Raw genomic sequence first — 12,610 nt, 5'->3', positions numbered from 1 at the left:
TTTTGGGATCTCAGTCGACCATGAAGAGATCTGGTGGTAAGTATAAATGAATACAGCGGCGATAGTCCAAGTGGATGAATGTCTTATCCTATATCTTGACTCTTAGGGGCGTTGCTACGAGTGATGAGTGAGCGAGTGACTATGACTAATCATTGGATGGTAATGCCAACGTAGATCACTTTGAACCGAAAACGTCACTCGTTCCACTCGTCCCATACTCATACCTCGGTCCATTTTGAGTACAGTATGTGCGGTCATCTCCTATTCCTACCATTCTTTTTACCTTTTTACCCGTTACCCGGTTTATATGCATACGTAGATCACTCAATTGGGTGTACAGCATTTCAACCATGGACCGTCACCGACTTGCATCATTCCTCATTCCATGTAGTAGCGCAGCATCTCGGGTCGACTTGAAAGTATTGTCCAGAGTAAAACAACCTTGCATGCTGATGTGCACGCAGCACCCAAGTGAAATCTCACAATTACTCATCTCATCCTTATATTGTTTATCCATCCATTTATCCTATTTACAATTGTATATTACTCTCTACCACTTTCCCTTAATACTCTGAATTTGTCTATGTTAGAAGAAAAAGAAAGACTATTTTAAAGATTCCGAAACGAAGTACTAAAACCTATAGCTACATTGATGAAACGTAATGCTCTTTCAGAACAGTAGTTAGCTTAAAAAGGGTATAACACGAAAAGAATTGTTCACAATAACCATATCATTTCCAATAGGTGTAATGTCACAAGATAAGAAAGAAAGAACGGGTCAAAAACGAAAAGGTCTTTATCTCATGAAGAACGCACTGAATCACCGTTGAAAAGCAAATTGACTTCCCCCCGCATAACTCCCTTCACCTCCATTACTCCCCGTAATCGGTGTCCCCGTCGGTCCAGCCATAGGCGAAGTGAGCGTCGTAAATGGGAATCCTCCCTGTCCAGGTCCACCTCGTTGAGTCTGGGGGAAAGGGTTCTGAGCAGTTGGGGTGGGATGATCATCCTGCATCCCCCTAAAACCAGCATCCAAATGTCCCGTGGGCATACCCATAGACATGGGCATGGGGAGATGTTGGGGCGCGGAGATCCTTCGCGAGTTGATAGGGTTCACATACGAGGTAGGAGCGATAGTACCTCCATATCCGGTCGGTGGGGGAGGAGGGGCAAAGTAATTTCGTGAACTTCCATCGATAGATGAGATTGAAGAAGACGAGGTGGAAGGTCTTGAGTCTACTGCGGAGGACTGAGCGGCACTCCATGGAGCATAGCCTACAGGGTATGAGGCCGATGATCGATGGGTATTGTATTCAGATCCATTGGACATCATCGACGCGGCCGAGTCTCTTCGGTCCCAATCGCTTTCTGTTCCTGAGGCTGAACTGATGGAGACTCGCTGTTGCCACGCTGCGGCATTGTGGGCGTACATCGCGTTGGCGTTGTTGGCAGCTACTTCTCGCTTCTTCTTTCGCCAGGCTTTTCGCATCTCCTTGAACTCTGAAATATCACAAAGAGAAACCAAGTCAGTCATCCACCGCACAGATGTCGTATCATATATTTGAGACAACTCACCAGAAGGCAACCTCTTCTCACCATGTTTCTGCATCGCGACATGTGCGTTCAAATGGTTGAGGGTACCATAAGACTTCTCACATCCATTCCAACCACAGGCATACAACCTTTCAATCTCATCGTACCTCCTTCTAGGTCTCTTCTTCGGGGCGGGGCCACCAAGCTGTACGAAAGTTAATTCGGAAGACATCTCACCCGGTTTACCAGACTGTTGAGGCATGTAAGACGACCTTATCGAATGAGGTTGACCCTGTCTCGCTAGACCCGAGTCGATTGAATACGCTCGATCACCAGGGAAAGCCGACGAGGGCGCTCCGATCATTGGGGGTGGTAGCGAATTGAGAGAGTTGGATCGATCATCTCTGAATGGCATATACCCAGTTTTGGGATCTTGTTGGTCGAACGATCTTGCCGAAGAGGGTGTAGGTGGGTGATAATACCCTCCGGCGGCAGTTGATATACCGGGTATTTGACGAGCGATAGATTGAGCGCTTGGAAGCGAAACATTCCCAGTCATATGAGGGTAACTTGGTAATCCGTCTGAGGTCTGAGGTCTACCGTGGAAAGTAGGACGAGGGTATTGCGCTTGAGATCCTTGCAATTGTTGTTGTTGCAAGAAACCAGCTTGAGGGATATGCGCAGGCGCAGAGGTCAAGCCTAACGAGGCAGCCGTTGACTGGTCATTGGGAGCGGTAAGCGGAGAATGTTGCCCCCAGCTCTGTTGGACGTTGAACTGAGGTTCGGATGCTCTTCTGTTCGCAGGAATGTAGTGTGGATCGACAGTACCGTCCGAAGTGGGAGTTTGAGAGGGGACTTGTTTAGCTTCGGGAGATTCGTTTGATTCCTTGATCGAGCTTTCAAAGGGATTCGTGAACATGCCTTCACCACTTTCTTCAATGGTAGTGTTCAATCTCATCTTTCCGTCTGATGACGTGGGTCTTTGATTTATCCTTTGGAATCTCTGTCCACCTTCTTCGCTCGAGGTTCCAGGCATGAATCCAGCAAAGGGACTTCTACTTTGCAATGCTCCTCCTGCGGTCGCTGGTCGACGGGTCTCGGATGTAGAGGGTCTAACGAAATCTCTAGAGATGGCAGGTAAAGCGTCGATTGATGAGAAAGAACTTCCACCACCTGATCCAGAAGCTGAGGAGAAGGACGAAGCGGCAGAGGGGTTGTATGAGAAGGATCCGGAGAACGGATACGAGCTACCGTTGTTCACTTGTCCACCGGAAGGAGTGAACGGACTATTATTGTTGTCGCTTCCGTTAGAGGTGAAGGAATTGGTTTTCACAGGTTCAGGTTTGAATGGCGCGGAGGACACAGTGGTACTTTCGAATGTGGTGTTGCTGGGTAAAGTGGGGGGTTCGAAGGCGAAATCAGTGGGGGAGGAGTTATTCGATCCTCCAGTGGTCATCGTTGTTGTGAGTGACGAGAGAGAGGTAGACCAACTGAAGTTGGAAGTGAGGACATCATCGGGTGAGGACCATAGTGTTGAGGATGATGTGGAAGAGGAAGAGGCGGAACCATTGATCATCATTTGCATTTCCGGTGTGAGTAGGGTTGAGGACATTGTGCGGTCAGATCGCATTTTGATAATGTGTGAAAAGGGTTGTATGTGATAAAGGTATAGGTATCAATTTTGGCGAGAAGCATCGAATGGAGTTGTTTGATGGGAAAGTGGGGGAGTTTTGGTGCCAAGACGCGAGCAGGCAAAGGGAGATGGTAAAGCGTGATACGATATGATGGTTTGGTTCAGGTTGGATACGTGTGTCGTGTGGTTATGAGGTTTGCGATGGGTGGTCGTTGTGAGAGGAAGGGATGTCGAGCAGTGAAGAGAGAGAAGTAACAAAAAGACGAATGTGGATTAGCGATTAGGAAATAGCACAAGACACCAGATCACCGAAAGGATGGGAAAGAGTAAAAAGCATGTGGTGTTATGTTATGATGTTATGATAAAATATGAAACCAAGACGACGGGGTTGTGATATCTCCGCACATCCGCAACAACAAGGTGCACCTTGTAAATAGAAGACGATTCAAGCGTATGAGATGATTGGAGATAAATCAGAAACAAGTTTGATAGTCTGGATGAATATCTGACACCGCAATACAGCGCGGGAAGGTGTATTCAAAGATGTCTTATAATGCAGTAGTCTATGATATACCAACTCACCTTGATTTTATTTTATGTTTCTCTTCTCTTCTTCTGTTCTGCAAGCGATCTCCGTCTCTGTATTCTACTGCTCTACTATGCGGTGCAATGAATGTCCCTTCTATCCAGGAATACACCTAAAAGAGTAACACACGAGGATGCGAAAGGTACGGGAAAACGCCAGGTGAAAGAAAAGCAGGTCAGGTCAGGTCCCGATGTCTTGTTGTCTGTTTGTGATATGTGTATATGGAGCAAAGTGGTCCGACAGTCACCGTTATCTACCTTTGCTGCCTATCTAAGATGTCGAGGTTTGCTGTAGATGAATGAATGACCGCGTATTGGTAGAGATAAATCGTGTATGAAGTTACGGCCGATCCAACCGATATTTGACAATGCCTAGTTCTTTCTGATTGAATTCTCTCTTCTTCGACGTGTTGATGGTATCCGTTGACCGAGTGAGATGGATAGATGATAGTTGATGATCTACAATTGGGGTATGAACGATGATCAAACGACTAACGATGGTGATGGGAGTAAGGTAAGTTGATTGATGAAGTATGGTAAGAAGAGAGTCGGATAGACTAACAACGGGTGATCCGGTATATCTGAACTATCTGGTGACTGGGTGGGTTTTTGATTTTATTTGCTCGAAGAGGTAAGACCCGATCCAAAAGCAAAAAGGAGAGATGTTCAACGCAGATGAGGGGAGTGCAAAGCAAATCAAAGAAAAGAGTTCGTGCCGTACTAAAATAGTGCGATCTTAAGAGTTATGAACGATGGATGTGGGGTATGAACTGTGGAAGACGTAATGAGGCCGACGGGTGTATTGGCTTATAAGAGATGGACGGTGTCTATCTAAGATGTCTCTTGAGAGGAGAAGGGGTTGATTTATTTTTGCTGAATTAGGGTTGATCCTGATTCTAATTTCTTTCTCTGTGCTCCTCGATGCAGTGGTAAGGTAGGAGTGAATGGCATGGCATCATCATCATCATCATCATCATTGATATTGATCCCATATCATATTCCCTTCCCCGTCCCCTTCCATTCAGATCATTCTCTCTCCCTCTCTCTCTTCGCAACACGAACATGCGGTACTTTGACCCACGCAGAGTAAGAACCAAAGGAACCTCTCTCTCCTCTCTCTTCTCACTCTTGCATACGCTTGGTGTCCCTTTGATGTAAAGTGCTTTCTTAGTCTACTTTTGTCATTTTAGCGTGTTTCTTGTTATCCTGCATCTGTGATTTCTCATTTCTCACTTCTCACAGAGTGGGGGGTGATCCTATCCCATTCATTGTTCAATACGCGGTAATCAATGCATCGGAGGTAAAATGAGACAATCATCCACACTTAAAACCACCCTTTTCTCATGCAGGCACTCACACGCAGCACAGGACAGGAGAGAGGAGAGGAGCAAGGCCAACCGAGTGAGAGTGACGTGTGTCGAGTCAATGCACTCCGCAGCCACATCATATCAAAGACATATCACCCTGGATCCCACCATCAGAGAGACAGGGCGTGGACACTGCAAAACACGCATTCAGGGTTTTCGATGAGGTAATTGATACAGTAAATTCATTTATCAGATTTCATTTAGCTTTTTATTCGATCACCGCACAGTACAGCTCACATCCGTGATACCTACCGCGTCGGTACTCGTGCTCAAGTGAAGACGAAGAAATCCGACAACGGCAATGAAAGGTTCCTTCATATATACAGTAGGAGTATGAAGCATCTCTCATCTCACTTTCATCTCGGTGAGCATACCTCCGGGTAAATTGCAGTGACGAGTTTCCCGTCACTTTGACATCGACGATAAGGTGAGGCTGGGGAGCGGAATGAAAGTCTCGACTCTGGCTCTGGCCGTATGATGGGATGCATCAAGGAGGCAACAACCAAAGGAAGGAAGGATGGAGTGCTTCGTACACTTCGACGAGGGCGCATCAAAAAATCATGTAATAGCCGATCACTTGCGATTATCTCTCCTGTACGTATAGCACTCAGCACACCTGATCTAACGAACCGCGATCATATCGCATCAACTTGGAGGTTACCCCCACTTTCATACCATCACCACCAGGGTCCAAGACCACTAGCCATCAAAACGCGCTAAAAGAGATACAACGCTCGGAACCTTTAGTCTCAAACGTGTAAATGGTGGTGCTGCGGCGGTTGATCCTGTTGTTTCGGAGCTACTAACGATACCAGCCATGTGCTTCAATCTCGTATTTCATCATTTTGCAGATCCACGTAGATCCGCTATCACTCTTACAAATACAGCGCTACAGTGATTCCTTCCATTTTTATTCGTTGCCAATGCCCTCTTACGATCCACCGTCATCCGATCTCCTTACAACTGTTCCAACGTCTTCTGACCAAGGTCAATATAACTGATGATGTTACAACAGTACTACTCTCTGTACTTTTACGTCCCTTACACACTCCCCACCTACAACCCTCGTTCTTTACTTTTCAAAGATACCCATGCTACGCATCATCGGGGCATGACAGCGCAGCTTAAAGACAGTACCGGAAATAAGGATTATCTGATACCCAAGCGCCCATCAGCTAACAACACTAATCATCGTAACTCCAAACTCAAGCACAACTCACTCCATTCAGTCGCATCGGTCTGCACAGTGACACACTGGTGTCAGCCAAACGAAAAAAAACCATATCCAAGGAACGTCCGCAACATACCATACCAATCTGTTCAGCCTTCTTGGCTCTCTCATTCTCACTCATCTCTTCACCCCTCTCCTTCGCCTGCTTGTCCCACTTCCTATTCCAGTACAACATGTAGAATCCCAACATGAGGTGGAAGATGGTTTTGGCCGTATAGCCCGCTAACATTGCCTATAGCTCGATTGATCAGCTACAATAATACAATCTCGAAATTGAAAAGAGAAAGTGAGGTTGACTTATACTCACCTTTGTGGCTGTTGGATATCCTGCGGCCTTCTCTTCCCCCTTAACGACGTGTGGTCCAGCGATATCTACAAGGTTAAGCCATCAGAGTAAGCAATCAACCAAACTACCGACTCGAAGCGGAAAACATCAAATGAGGGTCATACTCACTTCCAATACAATACCCCACGAAATTAATCGCCGTCATAGTCTGTCTCTTGGTATATCCCCCGACGTTCTACAACAACCACACGTCACACGTCAATTAACACATGTCCGGGAATGTGAGGATGGATGTGACCAAACTCACGGCAGTAATCATGACCATTCCCAATGAGAAGCCGACACTTGAAAAACCCGTGAACCAGAAGGCCACGAGTCTACCCCATGTTTGCGATTTGGGGGCATAGGTGAGGCAGCAGGCTGCGATGATGCAGGCTGAGTTTCCGATAAACTGTATTATGGTTTGGTATGGATCAGTAAGTGAGCAGATCGACCAGACTGGATGACGGGTTGTTTCTACGGTCGATTAGACAGCATGAAATTGCCGACTCACCATCATTATAGCTCTGCTGTTCTTGAACTTTCCTGCGAAATATCCTGAGAGGACTAACGAGACGATCTGGATGACCGAGCTGGGAATGTCCAGTAGGGTAGTTTGAAGTTGATTGAATCCGAATCCTGAGATCTAAAGGGGCAAAAGTACCCAACATACACTCGTGATTAACAGTCCGACCTTGCAGAGTGAGTCTTACGGAGAAAGGGGAACTCACGATGATGGATGAAAAGTTTGTTACTACTCCATTTGGGATTTGGGCAGTCACCGAAGCGAGGAACAGGAAGTATGTCCTATAATGGAACACCAAATCATCAGTATCGTACATCTCGATGTCGGTACAGGATGCAGGACAAGGCAAGGGAGGTATTACCTACTTGGGATCTTTCAGAGCTTCGCGGACCTGTTCCCACTTGAATTTTGTGTTTTTAGTACCGGTCTACCATTGAGAGATAACTTAGCATCCGCATGTAGCAGTGAGTGACTTGTGTCCGCCTCACTCTGTTCTCGGCCACTCGCTTAATGGCTACCACCTTCTGATCTTGGGATAGGAACCTCGCCGAGGCAGGGGAGTCGGGAAGGAATAGTAGGATGATTATTCCCCATAAAGAGGTGAATGAACCGAATACCTATGAAGTCAAAGCATGCAGTGTTAATGGACCATCCATATCCCCCAGGGGAAGGGTGGTGTACGACTGACAACGAAGATTAATGCCCAGGTGGGTATACCAGATCCAGAGGCATGTCCTATACCACTATCCGCGCATCACATCCACACTTAGCGTTTGCTCCTGATCGGAAAGGCATGACGCTGGAGCGGAAGACTCACTACGCGACCAATCCACCAATAATCCCCGCCCACCCGTTAAAACTATACCAAGTCAAATGTCTCACAGGGATCTCATCGAGCTTCCACCATAGCGGAGTCATCAGACCCAATCCTGGAGTGACGGCTGCCTCGAGACTTCCCAGAAGGAGTCGGTTGATCAGGACTCCGGCGAAGTTGTGGCATGCCGCTGTGCACTGTGGGTGGGATCGTCAATCAATTTGGGGTGAATTTTGACGGGGATTCATTGTACGTACGGCACAGATGATACCCCAGATGAAACAGATGATACCCATGACTCGTCCAGTCTATAGGGGTACATCTTGATTAGCAGCAATCGAAAATGCACAAGTCCGTATGTCCAAGATAATGAGATCGAGTGAACTCACGTTGTACTTCTGAAGTAAAATGTTCCCAGGCCAGGCTGAGACAAGATAGCCAAGGTAGAAAGCAGATGCGAACCAGCTCTGTAACGTATCATCGAACCATCTCTTGTTAGCGTCTCGATTGTTATGCGTCCTAGCCCTACTGCATCACCTCGATGGAAAGAGAGACTCACGAATTGTTTTGAAGTCACATGAACTCCGTCCTTCATACCGAACAGATTACCGTAGTTGATCGCAGTCTTGTCAAGGAACGCTAGTCCCTGGGTTAGACAGAATATGGGTAGGATACGGAGATCGATCTTTCGAAGGCTATGGTAAATACAATACAGTTTCAGCATGATCGATGTATACAATATTGTCGTGTTCATACATTGTATACCTTGGGAAGTCGAGTGTATGACACGACACCACTCACATGCTCTTCGACTCCTCGAAAGTATATTCATACCCCTCATACTGGGTATAAAGATCCAGTCCCACCTCATGGGCATGATCGCCGACGGCGATTCCCTTCAAATCACCCACATCCACCACGTCCGCATCGACCTCTCGGACCGCTACTTGATCTTTCTCACTTTGAACTTGAACTTGGTCTGTCGACATGGCACGAATTGCAACTTAGTATGTTAGGTGCTGATACGCTTATCAAAGATTGCCTTGAGGGGGGGTTATAGCTGTCTTTATATATCCGCACTTCTCATCGCCTATCTCCTATACCCTTTCGCTTATCATCAGTATTCATGGACGAGTCGGTGATTTCCACCATTCTTATCTCTTCTTACGATGATATATAACCTTAAATATTGACATTCAGACTAGTGATTCTTGGCACATTTCCAGGAAGAGAAGAGGAAGCTCCGAGATTGTCCCTCCGGAAGGTCTCGGGCTACATCCCTGCTATCGCTTATGTCCGGAGGCGCTGGTCGACAGAAGCGGGTCAACCAAGCTACCTCATCCCCCCGAGGACAGTTCTGCAGCTTTTATTTACATCATGCCAAGAGGATCAATCGAGGTGCCATATGGTACCAATCGTGAACGTTGAACGTTCCTTGCTATCGAAGCTAGTCATCGGGTATGACCGACCACCCCACCCCCATCGGCAACTCAAGGTCTATGAGCGTGGCTTATCTCCCTTGGTCAATAACATTGAATCTATAGGATGCATGACGGAATGAACTCCCGACTCGTGTTGGTATGATATGCACCTGGAATATCCAGCCGAAAATGAGAGGGACGACATGACTGATGGTAGGTGACCGTCATGGTGATTAGACGCCCACAACCATGTGCACGTCCTACTCGGTCTCAAGATTAGAACAGTGGCACCTAATATCTCGCAAATGGAGCCGTCTTACACAGAAGTCAAGTCGTACAGTCTGATCACATCCTAACGATAATTTATCATCTTCGAAGCTAACACACTCCCAGACACATATATGATCCCAAGCGTCATACGGTTTTTCAATCAGCCGTGAGATCTCAACGAGACAGCATGAATCAAGCCGATATTTCTGAATCGGTCCTCGAACCGGCGTCTTGAAAGATAGCCTCTCTGAGGGCTGGAGTGCTAACAAGGGTTTCGTCTTCAGCCGCAGTATCGGCTTTCTTGGACCCTGCAGCTGTATCAGAGAGCTGAGATGACTTGTACTTGACGTTGTCCATGAAGTCTGGTCGGAACTCATTTTTGAAGACTGTTGAGCGTGTATTCCCAGAAAGATCAGCCTCTTTAACAGACGTCTACAATAGAAAAACCTGCGCCGTTCTCCCTATGGGACTGGCTTATTACCACAAGGACTCACTACGCTCTAGGTTGTTGGAGTTTATAGGTCCTCTTTCAGATTTTCCGCACTTGACATTCAACTCTATATAGCTGATCGCAAGTGGGCGATGTTCGTTTTGATTAGTCTTCTCACAAGAATCACATTCTTCTGTTTTGAAACGATAGTGATTCATTTCGTCCCATGTACCGTCTTGTGAACAAGATAAGGCATACGGACCAATGCTTCTGAAGTGAAGCCGATGGTCGACAGCTACGGATTTAGTCTTACATTTAGGGCAGCCACAGATACCTTTCATAGACAAGTCGTCTCTTTTTCGATCAGTATAGTGACTGAAACGAAAGAAACCAGCTGTCAGAACAAGCCTTGGGAGCCTGATGGGTCTGCCTGATCAACGAAATTACTCACCCTTTCTGTTCGTCCCGAAAGCTCAGACTTTTACCGTGCAAGTATCTAGTGTCTTTCCAATCTCGTCGACTGTGCAGCGTGCAATACCTTCAGCTTGAGGGGTTCATATTTGATTTGTGGCAATCTGACAGCTTTACATAGACTCACAATCCTGTGGAGACACCCGTCTCAGTCTGGGCGCTCGTCTCGTCGTTGTTGCTTGTATGATTCATGATTGCAGCTCAAGAGAAAATCAAGTGTGGTGTAAAAAGATAGTCAACGTCGACAAAATGAGGGTGGTGGCGTCTGAAGTAGAAAATCAATTTGGGGATGAGGACAATGTCGAGCCGCTGAGTTGCCTGCTTAGACTTTTATACCTGAGCTGCTGACTTTACAGCTTCGAATGAGTTTCTCAAAATTGAGGTTGGAGCATTTTGTATCCCCCCTGACGTCAAAAGATCTTGCACCTCATTCCTTTTACTGGTTTGACTGTTCGCCTGACGTGTCATACCTACTGGTCTGGGCTTACCGAGCACTTGACTGGAGTTCTCGAAGCGTTGTAATGTGAAAGCACGTACATATGAAAGGATGGTCGACCTCCTCTGTATCGTCATGATGACGCATAACTCAAAGAGTCTCACTGATACAGCTCCCCAAAGGAGCGTTGCGTTACCTCCCTATCTATGCTGTATCATGCTCGACGAGCGAGATAATATGAGCGTCATGTCCGAGTGAAGTGTTCGACAGGATTGAGTCTTTGAGAGACAGTGCAAGAAAAGCAAGCTTATGGAACAAGAGTGGCATAACTAAGTATATATGAGTATACTGAGATTGTACAGCCTTCATTCAGTGGACTGTCTTTCTGACCAGGGCGGACAACTGACTTCAACAGCGCTTTCATACGCTACATGTGATTTGACATCTACCAAGGCTACTGATGAGGACGGGCGAATTTGCTGCCCGGCGTGCCAATAGCGTTCGCGGTTTCTAAGAAGTGTTCGCTTGTGTCTCATTTTCAATGAGGTTTTCATCGTCGGCGTCAGATATTTCATCTTCCCAATCGTCCGGGACTGTCTGTTCACTCAGCATCCTCTTTGCAGCTACCGTTTGATTTTGCGTTTCTTCGTCAGCTGTGTTCTTACGCAGGATGATATCATTGAGGCTTGAAATCTCACTCACCAGCGACTTTGTCACGCATGGACAATGGCGTGTCAGCAGTGAGGGTGGCGGACAATTGTAATCCCACATGCTTGTAGAATCGCTCTTTCACTATAGCATGATCAGCTCCTGTACTGTAGTTTCATCAAGTCACGGATGGTGACAACTGGTTCGACTGACATTCATTGATCTTTATCGATTTTTTCTTCGTTCCAGCAATGGTACCAGTAGTTTTGGCAGGGTTGACAGAACTAGACTCCGAAGCCATGAGATCCTTGATATATCTATTTAATTCGATTGTTCTCATGACCAAACGATGTGAATACCACTGCTTGAACTCCTCGCATGTAGATGTGTATAGATGTACTCGGGTCTTCTCTGTATCATTGGATGATGAGCCACCTCGATGTGAGATATGTTGACAGGTTAACGGCAGATCTAGCTCGTATGATAAATCGGGATCATCTGGTTCACATTCTAAACAATGATGTAATTTTTCCAAAGATATGATTGAGCTAAGTTGGCACGGTCACGCTTAGCAACGAAAGTTGATGATGGAGTTGTTCACCCTGATTTATAAATCTTCACAAACTCACCCCCCATAATCCCTCGCCTTTTGGCGGTTTGCTTGGGTTCTTGGTCTGTATCTCCTTTCCGTCGATTGAGTGCTCATCTGTGTGTTTGAATACGGAAGCTCTGCCTCTGATGCTGGTTTCCATCGTAACTGAAGAAAGAGGTAAATGTCATGCAAGCGCGCAACATGAAGTTATCAGCAGCGACAACGATGGTGAGTCTCGGAAGGCACCACATCATAAAGGAGAGATAGCCGCCTTTCTTCCAACGACATCGTGCTACACGTTTTACCAAGATGTCCCGCCATTGTGGTC

General features: G+C 46.5%; 4 protein-coding genes across 4 annotated transcripts; all 4 read right to left on the bottom strand.

Annotated features, from left to right (window-relative positions):
- Nucleotides 1–820: 820 nt before the first annotated feature.
- Nucleotides 821–3,163, bottom strand: I302_101393 (uncharacterized protein; the record flags this gene model as incomplete). Its single annotated transcript, XM_019186780.2, has 2 exons — nt 821–1,500; nt 1,576–3,163. The coding sequence occupies 2 exons, from the start codon at nt 3,161–3,163 to the stop codon at nt 821–823; spliced, it is 2,268 nt and encodes a 755-aa protein (XP_019049658.2).
- A 3,079-nt stretch (nt 3,164–6,242) lies between these two features.
- Nucleotides 6,243–9,003, bottom strand: I302_101392 (uncharacterized protein; the record flags this gene model as incomplete). Its single annotated transcript, XM_065869281.1, has 16 exons — nt 6,243–6,271; nt 6,339–6,357; nt 6,426–6,581; nt 6,657–6,721; nt 6,804–6,870; nt 6,943–7,086; nt 7,189–7,320; nt 7,406–7,481; nt 7,566–7,627; nt 7,689–7,817; nt 7,889–7,943; nt 8,018–8,211; nt 8,272–8,322; nt 8,404–8,481; nt 8,574–8,709; nt 8,816–9,003. 16 exons carry the CDS (start codon nt 9,001–9,003, stop codon nt 6,243–6,245), a joined length of 1,581 nt encoding a protein of 526 aa, XP_065725353.1.
- Nucleotides 9,004–9,897: 894 nt separating this feature from the next.
- I302_101391 (uncharacterized protein) lies at nt 9,898–10,798 on the bottom strand (the record flags this gene model as incomplete). The annotated part of the gene is made up of 4 exons (XM_019186778.1): nt 9,898–10,091; nt 10,200–10,270; nt 10,587–10,655; nt 10,734–10,798. The coding sequence occupies 4 exons, from the start codon at nt 10,796–10,798 to the stop codon at nt 9,898–9,900; spliced, it is 399 nt and encodes a 132-aa protein (XP_019049656.1).
- Nucleotides 10,799–11,552: 754 nt separating this feature from the next.
- I302_101390 (uncharacterized protein) lies at nt 11,553–11,991 on the bottom strand (the record flags this gene model as incomplete). The annotated part of the gene is made up of 3 exons (XM_019186777.1): nt 11,553–11,665; nt 11,745–11,834; nt 11,904–11,991. 3 exons carry the CDS (start codon nt 11,989–11,991, stop codon nt 11,553–11,555), a joined length of 291 nt encoding a protein of 96 aa, XP_019049655.1.
- Nucleotides 11,992–12,610: the final 619 nt, after the last annotated feature.

The sequence above is a fragment of the Kwoniella bestiolae genome, chromosome 1 (assembly GCF_000512585.2).
Source record: "Kwoniella bestiolae CBS 10118 chromosome 1, complete sequence".
Taxonomy (NCBI): domain Eukaryota; kingdom Fungi; phylum Basidiomycota; class Tremellomycetes; order Tremellales; family Cryptococcaceae; genus Kwoniella; species Kwoniella bestiolae.
Note: the sequence above shows the minus strand (reverse complement) of the source record. Positions and strands in the feature narration are given on the sequence as shown.